The sequence below is a fragment of the Lepisosteus platostomus genome, chromosome 7, assembly GCF_059453375.1.
Source record: "Lepisosteus platostomus isolate fLepPlt1 chromosome 7, fLepPlt1.hap1, whole genome shotgun sequence".
NCBI lineage: Eukaryota > Metazoa > Chordata > Actinopteri > Semionotiformes > Lepisosteidae > Lepisosteus > Lepisosteus platostomus.
Genome location: NC_142617.1, coordinates 892,357 through 919,144, shown reverse-complemented (window position 1 = coordinate 919,144; position 26,788 = coordinate 892,357). Strand labels below are relative to the sequence as shown.

The window sequence follows — 26,788 nt, the reverse complement described above, 5'->3', positions numbered from 1 at the left end:
ACATGATGTTATCCTGAAATGAGCTCAAGTAAGGTTAGTTAGGCATCTCGGGGACTGCTTCGAGCATGCATGAGCCTTGCGACCAGAATGAGTCATGTGTGTGTCTTTGGAGGAGCTGATCTGACAAGCACCTCTTACGTTTATTCGAGCCTGGTAGGTGACCACGCCGGCCGAGTTGTTGGCAGTGCAGCGGTAGACTCCGCCGTCCCGCACGTGGGTGCTGGTGATGTTCAGGTAGCTGAGCACGTTGCCCTCGGAGGTGATGACCTGGCTGACCCGGTGGCTGCTGTCCTTCACGATGGGCTCATCGTCCAGCGTCCAGGTGACGGTGGGCAGGGGTGTGCCCTTGACGTTGCACACGAGGGACACCAGCTCGTTGGGGCTCACCACCTTCTCGCTGAACGCCGACAGGATCTTCGGGGTTCCATCTGAAAGAGCACCAGCGGGACGGGTGGTCAGATGGACAGCCGCCCCAAGAAGACAGTGTTTCGTGCCCGTTGGGATGACACACACCTCCGTGGCGGGGTCTCAAAGCGCTGACCCAGGGACGGAAGTGTAAAGCTCAGAAACTGAGAAACTGCGTTACAGAAAGCTGACTGCTATTGGGAATAGCTTCCACTCTGCACAGCTATATACTGTAGAATTGCTTGTTTCATTTAATCCTCTCAATATCTCAATGCCCAACATGAAGGGAAGTTCATCAATTGTTTTCTACACCCAGGGTCATACAGAGTCTTTCTCTATGGTAAACATACTGTATGCCAATAGAAAGTCCTTCACCTATGAAATACCTTTATTATATATACAGTATATTGTCAGAGTATCACATCCTCCTTGGCAGTGACACCTGTAAGTGGGAACTGTTTCTTCACAGCTCTCAGCATGTGCAGGCTGTGGGGTGCAGAACGTAGGACATGGGGTGTTGGGGCGAGTGTGTAGGATATGGGGGATATGGTATAGGGTGTATGGTGTAGGAAATGGGCTGTATAGTATAGGGTGTAAGGTGTAGAAAATGGGGTGTATAGTATCAGATGAAGGGAGTTGTCTTAGGTATTGGGTGTATAGTATAGGTTATAGTGTGTAGGATGTAGGGTGTAGGCTGTAGGATATAGGGTATAGTTTACAGGTTGTAGGATATAGAGTACAGTGTGTAGCCTGTAAGGTATAGTTGTAGTGTGTAGGCTGTAGGCTGTTGGATGTAGCTGAGGGATCTGAATGTAAAGAAGAGATTCCCTTCAGCTCTGCCAGCTCCCTGGTCGCAGAGTCACTGCCAGTCCTTCCCAAACGGAGGCCCACATGCTTTTAATTCCCAACGAAACCTGACGCGCGACAAATGCATTACCCGTCACTCCGCCTGCATGGCTGCCCTATTTTATTTTATTATTTCTTCATCCCTTCTCTTGGTGACGGGCTCTTTGTGAGATGAAAGATGACATTATTTTCCCAGCGAGACCTGAGTGTCTTTGAAATCTCGCCTGCCTGTCGCTCCCTGATAGCCCGCACTCTCTCTACATCATTATAGATTATCAATACGCTCTTTATACAGTTGCCACGGCAACCAGGCCCAGGTAGGCAATGTCAGCCTCGTGCTGATGTTCTAATAATAGTCGCCACACCGTGACTGCACCGCAGGACTCATTAGCACACAGGTTCTGCGCCGATCGATTGTTCCCCCCCCCAGCCCGTGCCGGGGCCGCGGCGTGCCGCTCCTGCTCAGTCCCAGCAGCCTGCTGTTCGCTCCGGCAGGAAACAGCAGCGACCTTCGCAGCAACCCGGACCCGCGCGAGAGGAAGGTCATCGACCGAGGGAGCGCAGCGGCCCAGCGTGGGTTTCCGGGGCGCGAGTCGGCCAGCAGGAGTGCACGTGCGCCATGTGTCCACCTGGCCAGGGCCATGTGCACGCACGGAGAGAGAGGGAAACACTCCCCTGCAGGAAGGTTTTATTAAACAGGGGACTAACAGCACAGCTGTGGCAGCAAAAGGTACTCAGACTACGTAGCGTACAAGAACACTCAAAAGGTAACTCCAAAGGGGATGCTAACACGGCATATTTCAACGTCAGGCTGCCTCCCTTATAAGCTGCAAACATCAGGAGCAGGGAGCTCCTTAAAGTTGGGCACCCGTTGTGTGTGCGGGGGATGTTTCTCACCTTCCAGAACGACCTGCACGAAGTCCTGGGCGGACATTTTGTCCTTCCTGGCGAAGCACTGGTAGGCACCCCCGTCGCTCTTGGCCATGCCCTCCATCACCAGTGTCTCGCGGTTGCTGCCCGCGATCCTCACGCTGTTGCCTGGGTGGATGACCTCCCCATTGCGGTACCAGGAGAGCTCATGGTCCTCGGCGCCGCTCACGCTGCACGACAGGGACACCTGGCTCCCCACACTGCCCTTCACCTTGCGGGGACTGACGACCACCTTCAGGGGCTCTGCGGAGGTTAACACACAGCAGTCGGGGTGTGAAAGCACGCCAGACGGACAGTAAACTCCATAGGTCCTTCATTTACCCTTCAAACCAAAATAATGCACAAGTGAACTGTCCGAGTGTTTTCATCTTTTGCTCGCAGGCGGCTGATTTGCACCGATTTCATCATGTTGATACTATACAGACTAAACGCGCCGGCAGTTGGCACGGCGGTGTGTGTGTGTGTGTGTGTGTGTGTGTGTGTGTGTGTGTGTGTGTGTGTGCGCGCGTGTGTGTGCGCGTCGGCAGTTGGCACGGCGGTGTGTGTGTGTGCGTGTGTGTGTGTGCGCGTCGGCAGTTGGCACGGCGGTGTGTGTGTGTGTGTGTGTGTGTGTGTGTGCGTGCGTGCGTGCGTGCGTGCGTGCGTGTGTGTGTGTGCGTGTGTGTGTGCGCGCGTGTGTGTGTGTGTGTGTGTGTGTGTGTGTGCGTGCGTCCGTGCGTGTGTGTGTGCGCGTGCGTGTGTGTGTGCGTCGGCAGCTACTTACGCTTCACCACCAGCCGTCCCACGACGGCCGCATTGCCGTAGCTGTTCCACACCTCGCACACGTAGTTCCCGGAGTCGCCGGGCCGCGCGCTCTCGACCAGCAGGCCCGAGACGCTCTGCCGGAAGCGGCTGTCCGGCTCCAGGGGGTTGTTGTCCTTCAGCCAGCGGTACTTGGGCGCTGGGTGTCCGGAGGCTTTGCACGGGAGCTCCACCCGCTGCGTGGCCATCACCTCCCGCCGGTCGAAGCCATCGAGGATCACCGGTTCGGAGTTCGTTGGGTCTTTGGTAAGAGAAAAGTACACACGGCACTGGCTACTGCGGAAGTGCACAGGTGCAGCATTCCACTAGAAATATTCACCGTGGTAAAAACACGGAGCGAAGCAAAGAGCGACCATAAGCACTCGGCTTGTCGCTTCGGGCGGGTTATGGGTCAGAGTCAGATCAGGTGTACTGGTGGGTGAGGTCAGTTCTGGTCTACTGGGGATGTGCAGAGTCAGTTCAGGTGTACTGGGAATGGGCGGGGTCAGTTCAGGTGTACTGATTTTTGGGCAGGGTCAGTTCAGGTGTACTGTTGGGCGGGGTCAGTTCAGGTGTACTAGGGGAGGGTGGGGTCAGTTCAGGTGTACTGATTTTTGGGCAGGGTCAGTTCAGGTGTACTGTTGGGCGGGGTCAGTTCAGGTGTACTGGTGGGTGGGGTCAGTTCAGGTGTACTGGGGATGGGTGGGGTCAGTTCAGGTGTACTGGGAATGGACAGGGTCAGTTCAGGTGTACTGTTGGGCGGGGTCAGTTCAGGTGTACTGGGGATCTGCGGAATCAGTTCAGGTGTACTGCTGGGCGGGGTCAGTTCAGGTGTACTGGTGGGCGGGGTCAGTTCAGGTGCACTGGGGATGGGTGGGGTCAGTTCAGGTGTACTGGGAATGGACAGGGTCAGTTCAGGTGTACTGATTTTTGGGTGGGGTCAGTTCAGGTGTACTGTTGGGCGGGGTCAGTTCAGGTGTACTAGGGGAGGGTGGGGTCAGTTCAGGTGTACTGATTTTTGGGCAGGGTCAGTTCAGGTGTACTGTTGGGTGGGGTCAGTTCAGGTGTACTGGTGGGCGGGGTCAGTTCAGGTGCACTGGGGATGGGTGGGGTCAGTTCAGGTGTACTGGGAATGGACAGGGTCAGTTCAGGTGTACTGATTTTTGGGTGGGGTCAGTTCAGGTGTACTGTTGGGCGGGGTCAGTTCAGGTGTACTGGGAATGGGTGGGGTCAGCTCAGGTGTGCTGGGAATGTATGGGGTCAGCTCGGGTGTATTGGTGGGTGGGGTCAGTTCAGGTGTACTGGGGATGGGTGGGGTCAGTTCGGGTGTATTGGTGGGTGGGGTCAGTTCAGGTGTACTGATTTTTGGGCAGGGTCATTTCAGGTTAACTGTTGGGCGGGGTCAGTTCAGGTGTACTAGGGAAGGGTGGGGTCAGTTCAGGTGTATCTTCAGAGTCAGTTCAGGTGTGTTGGTGGGCGGGGTCAGTTCAGGTGTGTTGGTGGGCGGAGTCAGTTCAGGTGTACCTGACACGAAGAGGCGAGCGCTGTTGCTCTGCCTGGTCTCCCCAGTGTAGCGATGCCGTGTGATGCAACGGTAGTTACACAATCCATCTTCATTCTGGACATCCAGAATGTACAAGGCTCCCGTGGATGTGATGAGAAATCTAGATCCTGGAACACAGAGGAAGCCCTGCTGATCAGTGCTGTGCTTGAAATGTCACCCGGATGGCTGTCCTGCTGTCCCCATTACTGTGCCCACTGGACAGCAGATCAGTCATTTTCCAAAGTATGCAAGTCTTTACATGAAATAAAACAAAATTCAAAGGCTTCTCCTGGATAGAATTTACTAAATGTATTTTCTAACACATAAGATCCTGAGTAACATGTTAATTTTACATGCAAAACCACGTCAATACTACACCTGCCATCCATGTTGCCTCTCCTCATCTGAACACTTTGCTCTGACTCATGCTCCTCATGAAAATATGCGGGTGTCTGGCATTGACAGGCACTGGAGGTGTGTCATTCAAGCAGTACCTCAGATGCCAGATTGAAAGGCTCTCAGAGGAGCCCTCACAGGAGCCAGGCTGAAGCACTGAGTGAGGAAGCACCCTGACTGTGCCAGCCTCAACTTGAGCCCCTGTAATCTTGCTCTTGCTACTGAGCTCTCAACCTCTATAGAACCCCTCTTCACCCATTAAAGACAAACGTCTGTTTAGCAACAGCAATTACAGAAACAAAACCTCAATAAGGTGTTGCCCCTCTTTAACAAGAACAATAAACACAGACACGGATACCTCTAGGAGGATATTTTAATGACAAAAATGATTTAGTGTGTGGTTTAACATCACCTGCTCTATACAGGATGTTTTGCACGGCAGTAGAATTAGCCTGGGATTCTTAGTGCACACAGGGAGCCAGAGCGCAAGTGCTGTGCTTGAGCGCTGAATGGTTAACACAGCTCCACTCTCTGCTCATGCTGTTCTCACAAGCCGCACTCCCTTCCTTGGAATACAGAGGGCCCATTTTTAAATACATTGCTGCAGTGATCTAGCCTATGGTTATCGTGGCTTAATACAGTTTGGAATGAATGACACACCAGAGGCATTTCACGTTTAAATGTGGTTGGAAATATTGGATGGGCTTGGCCTTGCAGTTATAGTATACCTGAGGGCTTCAGGCACATGAGCAACTATCATCTTCTTCAACCACCTTTTCAGAATTCATTGTCTTCCAGACGAAAGGGATTTGCATTTAAGGAATGTGAAAGTGGAAGAGAACAGAAATGTACATTGAGTTTTTAATTTGAAAGAGTCTGCCTTGCCTTGTGTATATCCTCACAAAGCTATTCAAAAATACAGGGCAGCTTCAATATCTCCTAATAGATTAAGAACAAACTCAAGGTTCCAAACAAGAGGATGCCTTTCAATCCTGAAGGATTGTTTGGTTTCTAGTAGCTAATTGATACTAAGTTCTCACCAAACTATCTGGGTATAATTGTAAACAAGAATGTGTACCTTGTTCCAAATATCCACAAATATTTGTGTATAAAACTGCCACTTTTTCAGTTTTAGATGAGTTTCCCTATAGTTTCAACCTATAGTGTCCCATTGTTGAATCGCAAGATGTTCGCTGGGTCTCTCCCCTCGCAGTCTTCTCCGTTCAATTGTGAAATGATTCAGTTCCTACAGCTTGGCCGTGCAGGACAAGCCATTGTTGCTCTGTATTGTAATGAGCAAAACTGAACACAATATTTTAAATAAAGTCTTACTAGTTTAATATACTGTACAATTCTAACATAATATTTCCTTTATTCAAATTGTAAACTTTTAAATATACAGTATATTCCATTTGCTGTTTGACAACACATTGTTTAACAATGAAAATTATATGTCTACTTAAACACCTGAGCCACTGACGTCTCAGAGCAGACATCAGCTACCGGATGCAAGGACTAACAGTTTTGAATATACTGTATCGCTTTGGAGCTAATCTGCTTTCCTCAATTCAAAAACCCACAACAACAGTAAGAAAAAAACAAATTAATCACTTAACCTTCCAAATGTCAGTCTTCCTAGCAGCACATCAGCCAACCAACCTAGTAACATGCATGGAGTGGAACTGAAAGAGTGTGAGGAAAATAAAACCCAGAAGCACAGCTATTGTAAAGCACTGACCTAGTTAGAAATAAGAGTCCATGGATTTGATATCCTGGAGGGTTTTCAGCCTCTGGACCTCTAACTGCTACAGGCTGCGAGGGAAGAGGAGGGTAGTGTTGCCCTGGGTGTCGTTTGCTGGGGTTTCACCCTCTCTCGTGAGGAAGGACAGCCTCACATCATTCCTTTCACGAGCTGGAGAACACAGCCCTGTATGCATCCCTCTGATCACTTCAAGGTAGGTAACAACCGGATTACAGCTCAACTGACAGTGCAGAGTTTTCTGTCTTTGTAAAACATTTTCTTTTCAGTTATCATTTATTTTGCAAAAGGCAAAAATGCATGATGCTTTAAAGCATCGAAAACATGCACTGCAAAAATCGCATCGGGCCTGTCTCTGATGCCTGCAGAGCCCCAGAGCCCTGTAATTATCAACCAAAATGTACAGTATGCAGACCTGTGGGAGGCTGCAAGGTTGGTGATGTTTCACTGGGCCTCTGGTTCTCCTCTCTTCTTAGCCCATGCTGCAGCCTGGGCCTGAAGGAAAATTCTAGAAAGCTACCCAAGCTGTTTTCGAGGAGGCAGCACCAGGCACAGACTGCGCCAAGCCGCTCAAGCAGGAGCTGATGTCTTTAAAAACGTCACCCTGCTGTAAGAGCAGCGACAGCGAACGGTGAGTGTAGGACTGAGGGGGGGCATGAAACCACACGTTTGAAGAGACCTTAATGTCCACAGTCGCCAGAAATCAAAGGGACAGAGATTTGCACTCTCTCTCTTCCTCCTCTTTCCTTTTTTTCTGCGACACTCAGTTTTTCTTCTCTTCCCTGAACTCTGTCTGCCTCCCTGCTGTGAGCCCAAAGTTGAAAAGGGATTTTAAATGTATATTTGTTCCGTGGGCTCCTGAATGAGAAGCGCTTTCATTAAAACAGACAGGCTGTCATCCGCGACAAAGACTAACCAGAGAGCGCGTGTGCACTTCAAAAGCGTTTAGAACTGTACCGGCGCGGAGAGCGACATGCGTTTATTGCCCCACTGATCTCTGGGAGTGCTCCGTTCTCTAGGCACACTTAATTTAATCACTCTCACTTTGCCGAGGCTAAATCTAATTTCTCCTGACTCTCCTACTTAGCATGCTAAATAAGGAACCGCTTTTGAAGAAGCGTTATATCCTCTGTTTTGCATTTTTTCGGGGGGGGGGGGGGGGGGTCTGATCATAATGACATGAATGAGCAGAGAGGAGTGCAGGCCGTGTGGGCACTGTTTCTCTGGACTCTCAGAGCACAGATGAAAGAGTAGTGTTGAAGCATCTGGTGATGTCCCTGTGTTCTCTGAGGAGAGGCTGGGGCTGTCAAAGACCTGAGAAAGAGCTTCATGCACAAGCAGTGCTGCTGAACGCAAACTTCAAGCACAACTCTGAACATGAAAATATGTCCAGAATAAAGAGGGAGAGAAATTAAAGGCCTGTTCTACAGCTCACATCTGTGCTGTTGTGCTATTTTCTTCTGTTCAGTTTGGTGTTCAAGTGACACACAGATTTTTCTTAAATATTCAGAAGTAAAAATAACTCCAACTTCTTCATTTCTCTAGAGGATCTGCTCAATCACTGGGGAGTCCAGCCTGTCCCATACAAAACCTCCAGCTTCTCAGAATATTTTTACATTCTCAGGTAATTTGCAATTAGGCAGAGTTTGTTGTGGATCCCGTCAAGTCTTAAACCAGTGAACATCCCCCTCTTGATAATCTCAGGAAGATTCATCAGAGTCACTTGTGGTGATGCCATCACACTGACCCAGTCTGTTGCTTGTGAGCTGCTGTTGAATGGAAAAAAGGGCAATCTGTCCATTACCGTCACTGCACCCACACAGCAATCCCAGACCCTAGCCAGACCATGCTGGGGATGACAGAAAACCCCAGAAACAGAGGGAAAGACAGCGATGCCATAAAGCACAACATCGACAGTACCTACGACAGAACCATGAAATTAGACCGGGTACAGTAAGATACGGCACATATGTCATCAACTGTTCTGTATAAGCTCTGAAGGTTTGGAAAGAAGGACATTAACTAACATTTTGCAGCTCTGTGTGCTAGGCTGCTTTTTACACGGAAACCTCAAACTTATTCTCTTTGATCAAAATGAATGGTGTCCTTGAGCAGAAGATACAGCAGGGCTGAATTTTCTGTGACACTAACTGAGATTTCATTATTAGCTTTTCTTGCAGAGAGGCCCTTTATTCTCACAATAACTCCCCATTTTCAGATGCAGATAGCACTCACCTACTGCTTTCACATTACTGGTTGACAGAATTCTACACTGAACGGATACATCCTTGTTGCTTTATCCTCAGATCCCCCTTGTCCCAATAAGTTTCAAAAGAAATTGCCATTTAGAAATTAGAAAAAAACTTAAATTGAAAGAAATAAGAAGGGAACAGTTGTTCCTGTCAATTCGTAACAAACAATTCTTCACCAAACATGTTTAAGCCTTATTTTTTTCAATTTGAGCAAATGTGTTTATAGGCAGTTTAATAAAACATTGATTGACTAGCATTTGATGAATAGATTGCAGCTTTGTGTGCATTTGCTCTAAATTTAGTGGAACCTGTTCTTCTTTTTTACTTTTCTGCCATGGATTATGATGGGGAAGCAGGGAAAACTGAGATATCCCCTTCTGAGCACGGGGAGAACCGGGTGGAGCAGGGCTGGGCGAGGGCCGTGATCAGGGGGACAGCTGTCACCCTCTCCTCGCCCCCGGCCAGCCTGCACCACAAACACGGCTCCAGCTCCACACTGGCGCCAACTTCACAAGCAAACACACGGGCTCGGCTATCACCTCACTCCTGAAGAGAACAGGCTGCAAACCCTGTTACAGCCCGTCATCCTGACTCTGCTGCAAGCAGAGCCCTGTGTGTAAGGGCACATACCCACTGTCTGTGACAGGACTGTACCACGGCCTCATTCTGGACCGCAGTCAAGCCCATTTAACTCAACTGGTTTTTATAAACAATCCTATGCTTCCATAAAAATGGTGTCTTTAATATGTGATACAGTTTTTAAGAGAAATATATATACGTTAGTTACAGTGAAGAACACAAATGAAGGTACACCTTCATTTATAACACGGCACTTGTCAGCTTTAAAAAGAAAGAAAAACATTTTAAAACAATTGTTTGTGAATTACCTGAACTAGAAATTAAATGTATTAGGAAGACATTTAACTAATCACTGAAACTGGACAAATACAGTCAATATTAATTCAATATTAATATCCCGAGTTTAAAAAACTGTGCACAACTCATCCGATGTTTCTGAAATTCTTACTGTTGTATACTGCATTTAGCTTTTTCATGACTTTGAAGAGCCTTGAAGCCCATCCTAGTTTTTGGTCACCTGACCACTGTTTCTGGATGCTTGTCATAGGGGACATTATCCAATGCCTTGGGTATGTTGTGCCTTTAAAAGACAGGCTCACACAAGAGGCACTGGCTTCAGCTACCTGTCTTGAATTGCACTGAAAGCCCCCCAGCCCATGAATAATGCAGGATGCACTGGGTTAATGCTCAGCTCTGCTGACCCTGGATTAGTCTCCCACAATGCACCACACTCGCTGCCTCACAAGCAGGCGTTGCCAGAGGATACAGCCACACTTGGACTCCCAGCGCATTATCTGCACACCTAACAACAACAGCACCGTGCGCAACCACTCCAAGCCTAATCCCACCTTTTATTTTGCCATTTTCAAAGCCTTGAGAAGTAAAGTTTCACGGGGAAAAGGGCTCTTTTTCTTTAAAGATTTTCAGGCTCTAAACCTATCTTCCTCAATTTCATGCTTTCGCCCTTAGAATGGATGCTATTTGAAACAAACCGTTTACCCTCTAAATCTGTAGAAATATACGATAATATTGTTTTTTCATTATTTTGTTTTTTTGCCATCCAAACCTTTCATCCTGTCAATTTAGAGTGCCATTTTGCTAACAATTAAAAAAAATTAAATTAAATAGATGTGAAAGATACATTCAGCTGGACCCTCTTTTAAAGATTGAAGCCTGCTGTTGCAACAGTGAGCTGTGCCCGTTCAGCCAAAGAGCTGACAAAAAATACGAGCTGCTTTTCTGCCTGGCTGAAGTCACCTGCCTTAACCTTCTCTCGTTTTCATAAATGAAGCCATCAAAGTCCTGAAATAATATAAAGAGTTTTCAAACAATATTCCTTTTCTGTATCCTGTTTCGCTGTACAGAATATACCAAAAAAACTTAAAAGCCAAATAAGAGAATTTTCTTATTCATCACTTACATTTTTTAGCCTACATTGTTGAGCTTGTAACAAGCTGACATTTAAACTAAATTCTTCTAATAATCTATCAATTTTCCCCCACTAGAACTTCAAAAGATCTACCAAAAAGCCCTTGTTATTCTATCCAGTGCACTGAAGCGGAAATGATGATGGAACTTACTCATACAGAGCATTACTGTATAAATGCACAAAGCTGTTAACGGATAACAAATATAAAGTTTTTTTATACAGTAAAAAAGCAAAAAACATTAGTACTAATGATCGTTTTAAATGGGAGTTATTTGTTTAATCCACTATTAACTTTTGTAAAATTGTTTATTAATGTTGGTAATCTGACAAAACCAAGAATGAGGCTCTGCACCCAAAAGGGGTGTGAGAGTATGGAACAAGTTCCATAGTCATACTGTATACAGTAGTTGAAGCCGAACCAACCAATATGGGCCAAATTGGTTTGTAACAATTCTTATGGTCTTTTCCTCTTATTTCTTATGAGTTTATAAATTCTGAAAGAACATTTTTTTTCTGTCTATAAAGGAACAAAAAACTCTGCTCTGCTGGAAACTGAAATAGAAAGATTAAAGAACACGAATGAAATGACTCAAAGAATGATACAAGGTAGAGTGTTCAGTCCATTAGTGAGCTTTCTGTATCCCCACATGCATTTAGATAATAAAAGTGCTGTTCTCCTCATCTGGCTGAAAACCCTTCCCACCATGTACAGAAGCAGAGGATATTTAATCCTCAAACAGTAGACATCACCTTTAGGCACACGGTAGAATGAAAGAGTATTGTATCCAGTGATGTGTATATTGCTTATCTGTTGGAGGGAGCTCATGTGCAAGTAATGTCAGGAATGTTTTGCCTAAGAGTGGCCAGGCTAGATGGCAGATTTAATATCTCATTCATGCCTGGGTTCAAACCTATTATTTGTGTGATAAGTGCTTGTTAAAATAAGATCACTTTATTAGCCATATACTGTACAATTTCTTGCATTAGGAATTTGTCTTTTGGCATACCCCAGCTTGCTCTCCACGAGACACACAGACAGGGAGAGAAGCTTGGGGTCAGAGCGCAGGGTCAGCCATTTATATGGTGCCCCTGGAGCAGCTGGGGTGAAGGGCCTTTCTCAGGGGCCCAACGGAGTAGGATTCCTTGGCTGGCCACGGCAACCTTCCAGCCACAGGCTCAGATCCTTAGCCACAGTGCCACCGCTCTGCCCCTCACCGGGAGAAGACTGATGTTATCATATTATCATGTTGGGATCCTGTAAATGAGCACTAGGCAAGCTCTACAGAAGTTTGTGGACAGAAAATCTGAATGTCGGTTTCACTCCATAACTGACTATACCCATTTTCAGTCTTCAGAGTCAGTTGACCCGAACAGGCGGATATCTGGAAATGGTGTCATGTGAGTGTGAGAGCAGTTCCTGTCGTGTGACAGGGCAGGAGTCTTCCTTTCCTACTCTTATCTCTTCTGCGCATTGGGGAAAAATTTGAAATGCCAATATGCAGCACAAAAATGTTTCACCCGACATCATCCAGACATTTTCAATAACCTCTTAGTCCAATACAGGGGTGTGTGAGCAGGAGACACACCCTACAGACTGCAGGTTCAAGGCAGGATACACCCAGGACGGAGGACAGCGGTACATTATATTGTGAGGGGATCAAAACAAACCATACCAATTTCTTTTTGTCTCCTTCACCCAAGTACATAGATATTCAATTCACTCAGCACAGAGAAAACATAAAAGGTACCAAAAACAAAACACACTGGCCTTGGTATCCCATTTTCTTGCAAACGAACATTGAAAAAAGAGAGGCAAGGCGTTCCGACACCCATGAAAGGGAATTTAAACCACAAGAAGCCGTTCAGTAGGCAGCAGGGCTCCTGAGTGCTTTTCTGAGGAGCTTGAAGGGCAGTGAAGTGGGGGTCTTCTCACCGCAGGTTCAATAATAACGATTCAGCCCGTTCCAGTACACTGACCCCACGCCTGACAGCTCGCTTATGCAAACTGACAGGTGTGCACAAAGGGGCTTCAATAATTAATGGCTGTGGTGGAGGATAAGAGTGCTTTCACTGGGCTCGCCAGCCCAAACGCTCATCCCCCTCTCTTGTCATCAGCTTAACCTTCACACAACACCATCGCCAGCACTTAGCTTGAGCGAGGTGCCAAGACACACATTTATTGTCTCATCCTGGGTGTGTGCGCGCTCCTGAAATGAGATCCAGAGCCCAGCTTTGGGAACTATTTAGATCTAGAAACCCACTCGGCTCAACAGACGCTTTGCGTTGGCCGTGCCCACAACTGTGGTGCTCCAACACTAACGAGGACGCAGTTCACCCCTGCAGCAGAAGGACATCTGAATGCTTAGAAATGACTTGAGCTATATGGATCCAAATGAAGAGGCTTTTCATTTTTAAAGGTGACCTTGTGGACGTCATGCAAATACGGATATCATGCAAAAATGTTAATAAAATTCCAGATATCCATGTGTATGGTTGATCAGTCTCCAGCATGTATGTTTATTAACCTCTCACACTAAACAATTTTAGTGTTTTTTGTCAATTTGTGTGCACTCAAAGCTACAGAAACTGGCTTAAGCTCTGGTCTGATGAGCTGCTGTGGCTCTGGCCTGGATTTCACCTTTACCCACTCCTGCTACACACCATTCTCCACACTAGTCCATTACATACATGCACTAGGTACAATATACCCACAATATACCCACCTCAAAATCCCAACTAGATGCACAGGCCAGAACAGCGCCTGGGAAACCGGAAGGGGCAAATCTTGATCGACAGCGGGTCACAGCAGAGCCATCTGCAATGTAGGAGCTCCTGGGCGTTACTGTGGTACAGTGATGACCGCTTTGCAACCACGTCCACCAAAGTGTCCTGAATTCAGCCCGCAGAGCCCTTGCAGATGAGGTTGCAGAGTATCCATTTCAAATTCACTCTTTTGCTATTGGCTTTGGAAGCCTTGAGGCTGCTGTGGCTGTGAGTGCTGTGTGGTTTACACTAGCCTGTGCACCAGTACATCAGGATAAAGACAGCCTGCAACTCCACTTGTTACTGCAGCTCCACCACAGCTTCTGAGGGTCAGCTCCTCTGAGGACTTCACATTATCGATCGACTCGAAACAGCAGGCTTATTTTTATTAAAACGAAGGAAACTAACTTAAGAATTGTTTAGATAACAATGGGGATGGCAGAAATGTTCCTTTTACTATTGTAAAGCAGTAAAATATGGAGAGACAAAATGAACACCTGTGTCTTCCTATAGGCTTAACTTCATTCAATTTGCTAATCTGTGGTCTATTAAGAAAAGTACAAACTTGTTTTTTCAGTGATAAATGATTTATCAACTGGGTTAAAATAAAGGCATTTTATATATTTCTACATTTGAATTTCTCATTATGATTTTGATCTTAACCTTGTTAATGTTCTATAAACACCCTCTGTTTTTGATGACTTTTGCTTCATTACAGTTCTCTATACACCTCCTCTGTGGACTTTAAAATATTATTCGATAATTCTGCAGATGAGTCAAGGCTCTGCTCCTGCTGAAGATACTAATCTGCCAACTAAGTCCAGCTGATCCTCCTATCGAGACTGCAGCAGAAACAGCAGCCCCCCAGGTGTGTGAGAAAGAAGAAGTGTTGGTCTCCAGCTCAGGGAATGTGACGCAGAGATATAGGTCATCCATCACTGTGGGCGTCTGAAATAAGCCGCTGAAGCAAATATCCTTGGATCCTTCAAGTAATGGCTGGGAGAGATCTTGAGATCAACTTGCTACACAAAGGCGTAAGATTTGCACAACGGCCTCCTCTCTGCCGCGGCAGAAAAACAGAAACTTGGGGAACTGGCTGAGTGAGACAAAATCAAAAGAAAGAACTACAGCCGCTCTTCACTTGAGACGATAAGTCCTCCTCTGTCAATCTTTCTGCGACAGAAGGGGCGGTCTGCTACCCAGGGTGCATCAGCATCAGGACCTCGAGCTACACAGACATGGGCATCTCCCATCACCCATCCTCTCCAAACTTTCTTTTCAAAAGCTAAGCACATTTCATTTACAACAGGACAAGAAGGAAGTGGAGCACAAAGAATTAGCAAGAAACCAGGCTCGTATGTGATTAACAATTCATTTGGGTGAAGATGCCAATCTACGAGATAAGTTACACATTTTGAAATGGGCCACAGATTTTAAGAATTGAATTAATCAGAGGTGATGAAACTGCCAATGAAATAAATTCTCGAGGGGATTTGAAATAATCCAGGAACTCAGTGCCGCAGGGCAAGGAAAGCACTGAAGGTGAGGAAGGGCACAGCTCTGCTATTGTAATCAGATTAAAAATCAGGTGATATCTGTTGATTTATCTAATTGGTTAATCTTCCTAGTCTGAATGGCTGACGACTGGGAGCAGGCCCCCACCTGAAGCCAGTGCTCTGTCGCATAGTTCGACAGAGGGGCTGGCTGGCGGTGCCATTTGATGTTTGCATTGCTCGCTCATTGATGGAGACAAAAGAAAAACCTCTGGGAAACAGGCAGTTCCTGTCCTCTGAAATTACTTTGCAAATGAACATGCGAAAAAATTCATCACCCTGCAAGAGAGCAGCTGAGCAAAAACATGAGCCCCTTCTGCTAATTCCAGTGGCGCTGAGAAATTACCATTACCCAACATCCCAGAACCCTCTTCCAGACAGAGCCCAGCCGACCCCTGAAGATTCTGACCTCAGAGCCCGGCTTCAATCTGTCTGTGTCGGGAAACACACGAGCGTTTCACTGTTTCTGCAGACACAAGTACTGTACGCAGGCCACACGTTTTTCATATTCTGTACTTTCTGTGCTATACCTCATTTCACTGAACGAGCATGAGCAAACAACAAACAATAGAAGCTGAACAGACTACAACAGCATGTCCATATTTATATTGCTCTCTTTGTAATATTAGTCAGAACACAACGGGATTAGCTATCAAATTCAACTGAATGAACAAAACAAATTCCAAAATACTGTTTAAAACACATTGAAAGATCATCTTAACATCTTCAACATGCTACTACCAGGTGGAGACTACTATAAGGTGGAAACAAAACAAAGAAATGTTTTTTTTAACGGGCTTGGGCTAAACTTCAGCATTTAAGCTTTGCTCATACAAGCTCTCCATGTAATGTGGTTAACAATGAGACATCAAAATTGTGTCTCATTGCTGTGACACTATGCTTTCTCTGAAAAAGAAATGTGCTTTCTAAAAACCAGTTTCAAGAAAAAAAAAAAGGTATTGTTCCTGTCTGGATAACCTTGGGGACTTCAGCTTTTCCATGCTCCCTGCATAAACAGCCACACGCTACCTCTTGTGCAGCTACCTGAATCTATAATTAATACATCTTCCACGTGCTCTGCAGATCTTGACTCTGCTTTTGTCTCTGCAGCAAGGAGGCGTGCCCCTGCTGTGATGAGGCATGAACTGCTGTCAAAAGAGGACCAGGCTGCATAATTAAGAGAGTTTTCTTCTGTGAAAGGAATTCAAACTTCAATATTTTGCTCCATGGACAGGAGTCACGTGCTTCATGCTACCAAATGAAGGCTTAAATTTTAAATTAAATGACTTACACTCTGCTCATATGTCCAACAGAAAAATAAACACAACGATTTTAAGATTCCTGGACTTATGGTCTTGTGAGAATCAATCATTTTTCCAGGCCAAGGCAGGTAGTCACTCAACACAAGCATCTGATCTCTCCAGATATTCAGTTTTGACTCAAAATAGCCGGATTAATTGAATATGTGTCTTAAAATAGAATGAAGACAACCTAAAACAAACCTCTTGTACTGCACATCTAGACTTCTCATGCTGAACCATCATATTGCCAGAGCTGTAGTGATCGATGTATGTCATTACAATTTTAACCAGGTTTAGAGTAAAAGGACAAGTTTCGCCTTCCAAGAAAGAGCTTAATTAAGGGTTACACATACTGTAAGCACAGTGCTTTCCAATTCAAGACATGACAAGAACATTTCAACCTTCTCAATTTGTAGATTGTAATATTTATGTCTTTGGCCCATATTTCAGCTCAGGAACACTGAAGACACAATGTGTACCAGGGAGCTGCCCACCACACGTAAGACACCCACGCCATGCTGCACTCTGCTTCCCCCACTCCTCAGAAAGGTCACTCCCACCCACTCAGAGAGCTGAGACAAGAAAGAGCAGTTTATTCCCTGAGATCTGAAGGTATCCTAGAATTAGCCCAAAGTGACCTTGTATCCCTTTTATAAGCCAGGGCCAATGGGATTGCTCCACATGGACGACAGATTGTAAAGCAGCTTCTGCAGACGGAGGAATAACCCTGGTCCTCAGACCACAGACAGCTCTCTAGATTCACCAGCTACATGTTGTTCTGCTTTTAGCACTTCCAGCAGCACCAGGCCAGCCTGCGAAAAGAATATCAGGGCAAGGGGGAAACTGCCAGTGATGTTAAGGCACTACTTTGTCTGTCTCCAACTGTTTTCCAAGTGAAAAAATAAACAAAGGACAGTCTTGCTTTGTATTGTCAGATCTCAAGGCTAAATCTCGAGCTTCATGTTGCTTTGGAAATGAGACTGGGCTACTTTCTTCTAACGCTTATTAAGACTATGTTCAGTTTGTTCAGTTTAAATCAAAAGATTTTCAACTCCATTTAGTATGTCCTTTCTTTTTGCCTATATAATTTTCAAAACAGGACATTTACAATAACATGAATCAGACATGTGAGGTCTCCATTAGGGTCCATTAATACAGGATAATACCAGATCTGAGACAAGTCCTTTGAGTGTTCCAGAAGAAGACATTCAGAAGCCACATTCCAGCTGTGTTGAGTTACAAAGCTAGTACAGTATGTACACTGCATGTTCTGGATCTGTTCGGAATATTAATTATTGGACCACACAGGTTACCCTTTAGCTTTTCATTTCCCAAGACAAATTATTTACAGTATGTTTGCATCTTTAAAATGAATTCTTTTCTTTGTCATTTTTCAATGCTGCATTGCCACATGCTTGTAGAGTAAATTTAGCAACTCAAGCACATTAGAAGTGATTGAATGCTTGGCTTCTGTTCTATTAAAAGACAGCCAATGTCATTCCAGTACACTGTCCTTTACAAGTCATCACTCATCAAGTCAGACCTTCAGACCTGATTAAAAACGTTCATTCCAAGCTATCAGTCTGGTTTTGAGGAAAAACAAAACAAAAACTATTTGAAACATCCTCCCTAATTTTTTTTACTTCATTTAGTCTGTTCAATCCCCCACCTCTCTTGTTCAGCTTTGCCTGTATTTCCCATCTTAGTCCACAACAAGATATAAAGATAAATGCAGTAGGGAATATTCTTCCACATATTTCTGCAAACAACCCTCTATTGACAGCTGTGTCTATGAGTTTTTTTGTGTGAATTTTTCTACACAAATTGTTTTAATATATTTTTATTAAATGTTGTATAAATATGTTAAAGTTAATTTAATAAATAACAATTTTATTTTATTTAAATAAATATTTTTGTATTTTTAAAAGCAATAATCATTCTAAAACACTCAATAGTTGGAAAAGAAGCATTCCCACTGACATTTTGAAATAGTTTTTATTATAAAGTGCTGATCTGTATGTACAGTACAGTCCTGACTGCAAGAAGAGTAAACATGTTCATTTACTGCAGAATATACTGTAACAGATTTAATCGATGGGTTAATTCTCATTGTGTACTGTATCTGTGCCTTTACAGTATTCAGCCCCCCACTGCAGTTTCAGGAACGATAAAAACCTCTAGGAACAATGGCTGACTTTTAAATTAGCTTTTGCTGAGCTACTGTCGACATTCCCAGGCATCTGTCACCATTCCTCCTCTCCTCTGCAAACCAGATCTGTGAGTCCCAGAGCTCATGTTCTCTGAATGAAGAGGACTGCTCGGACTTGCTCAGAGAACTAATATTTGTGAGCAACAGCAGCAGGTCAAACACACCTTGAGTGTTTGTGAATCCATCCAGTCTCCTGCCTGGGGTTTTCTTAGGAATGACTTTGAGCCAAGCACTAAAGGGCAGCTGCTGTGTGAAAGCAGAAGGCCCCCTTCTGACTCTCAGAGACAATTAGAAAATAGGCCAATTAATATTAATGTGTTGTCTGCGGATGCCGAAAAACAATTAAAAATCCAATATCCATAGCCATTCTCCCCAAATTCCTGGAACATAACGGCTGATTAATATTTAAGATTCTGAAGAGAAATGGATGACAAAGGAGTGAGGGAAGACCCCCAGCTACGCCCCACACAGACATGGCCCACACCCTTCTCTGCTCAGCTCATCTCTTTGGGCTCCCTCTGCACACATCCTGCTGACAGAGAAGAACAGAGAGCCACAGGTACTGGTACATTTACATACAGTACAAGATTTTGTTTTCTCTCAGTATTCCTATTAATGCTCTGAAAAGCAATTTGAATGTGCTTTTTCTCTAGCGTAGCACACCACATGACACAAGCAAAAGCTAACAGCAAAGCATCTTTGCAGTGCATGCTCATTTTTAAGGGGGTCTTTGGAACAGCTGTTTTTTTAAGAAAATCGTCTTGTTTACATAAACAATAGAGCACTAATAAGGGGAAAAACAGACATATGGTGAAGATCCTGAAGATAGAGAGAGATGCACAGTGTGTCTGAAGCATGGATGTTTCATTAGACATGAAGCAAATCAATAAACTTTTTATATGTTTGATATACTGTAGCACCGCACTCAGAATCTGACTTTGTTGCAAGCAAAGACTCAGCCAGCTTCTTAATTAGCAAACACAGCCCCAGATCCCTGCTGACAGAGGAGAGTGTCTGTATACTAGTCCCCAAGGTGTTCAGTACAGCCCTCTGAGTTGTAAACAGGATTTTACTACAGGTTAAAACCCAACTGGTCCTCATAGCGACCAGTCATCAAAATAGCACAGTGCAGTACCTCAAGAGTTAAAACACTTTCATTTTAACATATTTTAAAATGTGGCTGAAACTTTGTATTGCCCTGGAGAGAACACTAATTCCCTATCTTCAGGGTGATTGATTGGAGGTACTATGTATCTTAAGAGCCTTTAGCAGGTGAGGCCTCTCTCTTGCATCTTTTCATAGATAGAAACGACCTTGTTTCAAAAACCCAAAGGTGGGAAAAGCAGATGAATGATAGACCTTGATATGCAGAGAGGCAGTGAATAAGAAGCACTGTCTTTTAATAGGGTCTGTTCTCAGTAATTACAATGACACAATTTGATCAGCGCGGGCTAAGTATCTTCATCTGAAGGAGATCGGATGAAATTAGCGCTGATGTAATAAGTACCATTTGTCACCATTAGAGAGAGGTGTTGACAGCTCCTGCTGTTGTCATGACAACACTGAGTCTCCCCCTCACACACACGCACACCCCCCTTTCCACACACACACAGATACAAAAACACATCCTTACACGTGTCCTGCACTCATGAGATCTGTAGCTCTGAAGTCTATGTAGTGCAAGGCGTAGGAAAACTTGCAGATAGGAATCCTTATAATCAGCACTAAGTTCCCTATTCGATAAAGTATGGGCCTGTTCTATGGAAGATAAAGACATGTAAGGGCATACATTCTTGTTATCTATAAAACATCTTTTTGTTTAAATTGTTTCTCCAGTTCATGATGGACTTGGCCTCGCCACTGTTGCCCGATCACCAGGAACAGCATGTGTCTGCTTGCTGTGTCTGCTTTCCACCGAGAGGCAGACTTGTCAAGGGAATGTGCTGGACCTCATACTTTAAGTGCACCAGGCCTGCAGTGGGCTGGAGGGACAGGGGATTGCAGGCTTGAACTGTTTGGAAGATTCTCCCTGAACGTGGGCCAGAGGCTGCAGGGATGGAGCCCAGGGACACACCACTGTGCCTGGACTGTGGGGATCCTCCTGGGCTCTGACTGATTGTCTGTGTGTTTTGAGGGATACAAGACGTCTCCCCAAATAATACTTTTCCTGTTTTTCTCACCACCTGTCAATAGGTTGATATTTTTCCTTCTTGCTACTTGACATTCACTTGCAGTCACACTATGGTAACATACAGAACCAGCTTCAGAAGACATATGCAGAGCAAAAGAACAGAGTCCCAAGTCTGGTGCATTTGGAGAGAGGTGAAGAAACACCTTTTTCACACAAGCTTAGAAAACCTCACTATTAAGTGGGCAGTGGATTCAGGCAGTGGATATACAGTACTATATACAGTAGTTAAATTGTTAAAGTTTCCTATTTCTCCTAATTCTAAGGTTTACAGTGGCACTGTGGAAAGATCACAATCAATATGTCTGATTTTAAATATAGCCACTGTATTAATGCAGCAAAAAGTGTAGTGTAGAGATACTAACAGTTTTAAAGGAATATTTTTATTGTATTCTTTGGTAGGATCTGAGCTTAGCAGGAAAGAGCTATGCTCTCTCTCTCTCCTCCTGCCTACGATAAGTGTCTTTTGTGCATTTTCCTGCTCTGAAAAAGATGGCTACACAATAATTATGTGTTAAATAACCATTTAAAGCTTTTCAACCTAGGAAATGAAACAGTGTGTAAACCATTAGCATTCTCTGAATGATGTGCTAATGTAAAGTGTGTCATGCCCTCTTAAAACAAGCTCTGATCTAAAACCACAGTGAATAACACAGTAGCTCTGGGCACATTCCGTCATTTCTTTTATCACAAAGTAGGTCCCAAAGAAAAATAAAAAAAAGATTTGAAAAGGTATTTTAAATTGCTAAAAAATCAACGTAATGAAGTGATGGATCTGGATAAAAACAGCAAGTCCTCTGGACAAGGGACATTAACTGGTTTGATTAACAAATCTTTCGTGTCATATGTTGCATCAGTCATTAAATCAGCTTGACACAGGCCTTTCAACAGTGTTTTATATTTTGCATAATTTGGTTGTTCTCCAGCTGTGAGCACCAGAGCACAACCCGCAAACAGCCAGGCCACAGTGATCTGATGTTCATCTCCGCACTGTGAAGACCTGAGCAGAGCCCACAAACAGCCAGGCCACAGTGATCTGCAGTCTGCAGTGGGTGCTACACAACAATCTGTGCAGCATTAAATCGATATTAAATGCTTGGGGCAGCACTGCTCATTCCATTTTGGGAAAACGATTACCCTCTGTAAGACGGAACATCACTTTGTGAAAAGACCCAGCTTATTTTGTGAAACATCCCTGGCCAAGCCTTAATTAAGGCCACAGCTCTCCGAAACATCAATCAGCCACAGTTTGCATTGATTTAATAAACAGTTAATCAACAACATATGCTGCACATCTCTCTGGGGGAGCACAGGCACATGGGTTAAAACGGTTTCAGGTTCCATCAATGGCAGCCCATGGATTCGAGCTCTTGCACTACGAATGAGGTCCAGGCTGTTGTGTCCATCTGCTTCGGGCAAAGTAGTGAACAACACACAGTCTGCGACACGCAGGGAACTGTCTGGCTCGAGGCCAGCTTAAGAGGTCCTATTTATGTTCAGTATTTTTTTCAATTACTGTATATTTCTGTTGCTTGGTTTCATTGTAATTGTCTTGTCTCTCTCTGTTGTGAAGACAAAAAAATATGTTATCCCTGAAGGCCTTAAGGTAATTCTGAGTTCATCTTCAAGTATTTCAAATATTTCAAAACTGTTTTGTTCTGAATGTGCATATTTTCATACCTAATTTTCTACACCCTCTAGTCTAGATATCATTCACATTAATCTTTTGAAATTGTTACAAAAATAAAAGCTGAGAATAATAGCTGAGAAAATTGAAACTTACTGTGTATAATATATGTGTATATATAATATATATACAGTACAGTATTGGAAATACTGTATATAAATACATTTTGCAAAAACGGTCTGTCAATTTACTAGTTTTGTGCAAATGTCTTTAACCTGTTGGACAGCTAAACAAAACAGGGTCCTGCTAGGTGCAGTTGATCTGGTAAATAAGGAGGGGATGGCACTTTCATTCCCAGGAAAGCACAACACCACCTCCCCGCACACAACATGAGCACAAGCTTCCTAATTGTGAATTTAAACATTCCAGCTATCCTTCGAAACAGTCAGGTTAATGATAATCATGTAGCAGAAGTAACGGGGTCAGTGGTGACAGTGCCACTGGGTCATTTCATCCTCCCCATTTATTTTAAAGAAATTCCCTTAACATGATGTCAGCGTACCGTACCGCAAAACACACAGCAGCTTGCAAAAAGAGGGGCGGAGCGGTGGATCTGCGCCTGTGGCTGGAAGGTTGCCTGTTCAAATCCCGCGGCCGGCAGAGGAATCCTACTCCATTGGGCCCCTGAGAAAGGCCCTTCACCCCAACTGCTCCAGGGACGCTGTATAAATGGCTGACCCTGCGCTCTGACCCCAAGCTTCTCTCCCTGTCCGTGTGTCTCATGGAGAGCAAGCTGGGGTGTGTGAAAAGACAAATTCCTAATGCAAGAAATTGTATAGGGCCAATAAAGTCATCTTAAATCTTTTCTTAAAGAAAAAGAAGACTAAAGCTCCCGAGTTAAAGAAATGAACACAAAGGAAAGGAAGCATGTGCCTGCAGCCATGATTTACCTGCAGTCAGCCTCAGGAGCCCAGAGCCAGTTCAGCAGGAGGACACGAGGCGGCTCGGGAGGAAACACCCGCAGGAGCTGCGCGGGGGGGGGGGGGGGGGAACTCCGGCTCACCGGCGCACTGGATTCCAGATGTTTTCCTGTTTGCCCCCCCCACCCCGGTTTTGAAACAGGCTGATTTTTTGTTTTATTTCTCTATTTCCCAAGCCTGATGCTTTGCGGATTCTGGAGTGCTGCTGGCGGCAGGTTCCTAAGGGTGATCATGCCTGGAAGTGTGTCCTGGGGACGGGTGGCACTGTCTGCAGGGCCAAAAGGGGGATTTTTCTTTCTTTCCAGCAACGGTTCTTGTCACTTAACCAAAAATCCTGGAAATCAAGGGTCGTTGCTGGAGAATGCAGATGATAAATTATTTTGGCTACCATCATCGCACCACATTTTCAATCAGGAGACAAAGTTTAAAATGGAAAATAGGGCTCCGAGTCCACACCCGCTCCTCCTGTCTGTAGCGCCGAGCCCCGACGCGTCGGGGGACCTGTAAATGAGCCCGAAGGCCTCCTGCCCATGAATGTTGTTGAAGATAAAAGCAGGGCAATGAGCTCCAGTGTAAACACTGTCACAATACCCTGCTGGCTGCGGCCTCAGGCTCTGTCGGCCCCCCTGCCACCCTGCCGAGTGATAGCCCCCCGAGGACAGGAGGACCAGCCGGCTGCAGAGCGGAATCAGGCATCTTCCCGCCAGGCCCGGACGCCTCGCCCTCCTCTCTCCCGGCCTCCGCACGGCCCGGCCCAGGAGCCTGCTTGGGAATATCTCCGACGATGTTTAACATTTTCAATGGAGGGAAGGAAAAAAAAATAGCTAAAGATTCCTGTCGTGTCATGTTGTCTTAGAGTGACATAAAAGCCTGTGACATGTGACATTAAACAAAGGTCACGCTGACAAGCAGACTGCAGCAATTCCTGCAGAGCCTTCACTAAGCCAGCATTTAAAAAAAAGAAAAAAATTACCTCATTTCTTTCTGCAGAGAGCAGCAGAATGGCTCTGGATATTTTGTTGTTATTATTTTACCATTAATACACAACACTGAAGAGAAAGAATGCTCTTTATTTTCCACATTCACTTTGGACACTGGGGGTTTTTAAGGACTGCGTCACTCTGCTGTCTGGTACAGAGTGTTACTTGGAAAAAAAGGACACAATAAAAGCCCCATTTGCAGGAAATATTTGAAAGCTTTGAAAAATATGTTTCTTTCCAGAAATGTATTATAGGAAGGATAAGTTGAAATTTTAAATAATTAGCTATTACCACGCTACAGGTCTTTTGGTCCCATTTTAAGCAATTATGCAAAAATCAATATCTGCTCTTTATTTCAAGTACCTACGAACTGTCCTGCACACATAGACTATAACATTTAATTTAATTTACTGTTAATCCTTCATGTTGCTTTTAAACATGATTAGTATACATTATTTCAATATTGTGGTTCACTTTTATATCACAAATTACTTAAAATAATATGAAGTGAGGTGTATTTAAGAGAAAAAAAAAGAACCTTAACACTTCATCATCCAAAACCAAAAGTAAAGCATCATACGAGAGCAATGTACAGTAGATCCTGTATTTCTCCTGAGGAAGAGGAATAGAGTGGAACAGAGCTCCAAGCCAACAGAGAGAAAAAGAGACACTGTGCTTCCAGCACCACTGCAGAAATGCACAGCTAGACTCCAGACACATCTGCATATATTCACACTTCTCCATGTGGTGTTAATTTAGATTTATTTACAAACAGTGAAACCCTAAACAGAGGGCACTAGTGGAAGTCATGTATGTGCAGGCACAGTTAAAACTAAGAACAGGAGACAAGGGGTTTTACAGACTGGGTTGTGGGAGTTTGGAACAAGCGACCCAGTCATCTTGCTGAGGTCCATGTTCTGGTCTGTTTCAAAAGCTGGCTAGATTAGATCCTTGGATCCATTACATCTGCACAACTGATCTTGCATCCCCCTTCATTACTCTGTTCAAGAGTAAAAAGGTGCAGTTCCACCAGCCTGTCAGTGCAGGACACACGCGTAAGATCTGTCATCTAACTGGCTGCTCTTCTCTGGACTGATTCCAGAGCAGTAACATTTTTAACGACAGTTTTTTAGCTTTTAACTAACACTTTTAACTACAGTACCTATCCTAGCATTTTCATGACCTTTTTAGTTGCTCCCCCACATGATGAAGTAAATGATGAATAACATACAGTAGCAAGTAAGTATTATTGATGATAAAAGGATAACGATTTGTTAATGTTTTATTTTGACACAGTGCCCCGTACAAGCCCACTCCCTGTCCTGGGGTCAAAGCTGAAGCTAACAGGTCAAAGGGCTCCACGCCGCTTTTTAAACAATGTTGACCTAGAAAAATGAAGCCACCACACGGAGTTGAAAACAAGCTGTTTTCTCTCTTTTCTCCACTGGATCACAATTCCTCTGCAGCACTGGGCTGGACCAGGAGATGGACAATGACCTCATCTGTGAGATCAGGTGACAGCCTCACGTCAGGTCAGCAGAGCTGCCACACAGCTGACCTGCAAGGGATCTATACAAGCTGCTGCAGGTACTCCCTGCCAACTGACCGCAAACAACACAAGGGTACAACCCATCGCTGCTCTTAGATTCCTTCGTAGCCAAAACAGATGCAAACCTCCACACAAACATCCAACCAGGGACCAGGGAAACATCCAGCGTTTTTCTGTGTTCCTCACCACCTATCAGAAGGAGAATTATTTTTCCTTCTGTATGGCAATGGCTGCCGCAAATTCTTATGCTTTTGATCACCCCAGGCCGCTGCCACCAAGAGACATGAAAAGTAGGTCAAGCCTTTTCATTTTCGGGGTAAGAATTATTTTTTTCCAAACTGAATGCACAAACCTTTCCTCGTGCACACTCACACTCAGCCACAACAATCATCTACTACCGACACCAGGCCAATGACATATCCTGGGCCATGAACAGAGCATGGCTGAGGTGTGCAGCAGGTACAGCAGACTGTGTGACGATGGTCACCAGGAGAGATCACTACCATCTGTCCCAGGCCTGTCTCTGAGGCTCTCCCCTCTCGTCTTGGGAGCAGTGTATGATCTCACGACAGACACAGGGCTTGGGCTGTACTAGGGTAGGAGTGCCAGTAATGGGGTGATCAATTTATCAATCTCGTCTCCTGGCAGGAGGGAAATCCAGGCCATGGCAGGAGATACAATCAGGAGCACAAAAGCGACGACTGATTAAAATGTGCACC

General features: G+C 44.9%; 1 protein-coding gene across 2 annotated transcripts in view; it reads right to left on the bottom strand.

The window, feature by feature from the left end:
- LOC148657726 (cell adhesion molecule DSCAM) overlaps positions 1–26,788 on the bottom strand; it is a 165,830-nt gene that overhangs the window by 51,855 nt on the left and 87,187 nt on the right. For both annotated transcript variants that reach the window (XM_088638376.1, XM_088638377.1), the window contains exons 4-7: positions 4,486–4,632; positions 2,945–3,223; positions 2,149–2,424; positions 132–428 (exon numbers count right to left, since the gene is read on the bottom strand). In XM_088638376.1, the coding sequence (XP_088494502.1) occupies positions 132–428; positions 2,149–2,424; positions 2,945–3,223; positions 4,486–4,632 (999 nt within the window). The remainder of the gene's footprint in view (positions 1–131; positions 429–2,148; positions 2,425–2,944; positions 3,224–4,485; positions 4,633–26,788) is intronic.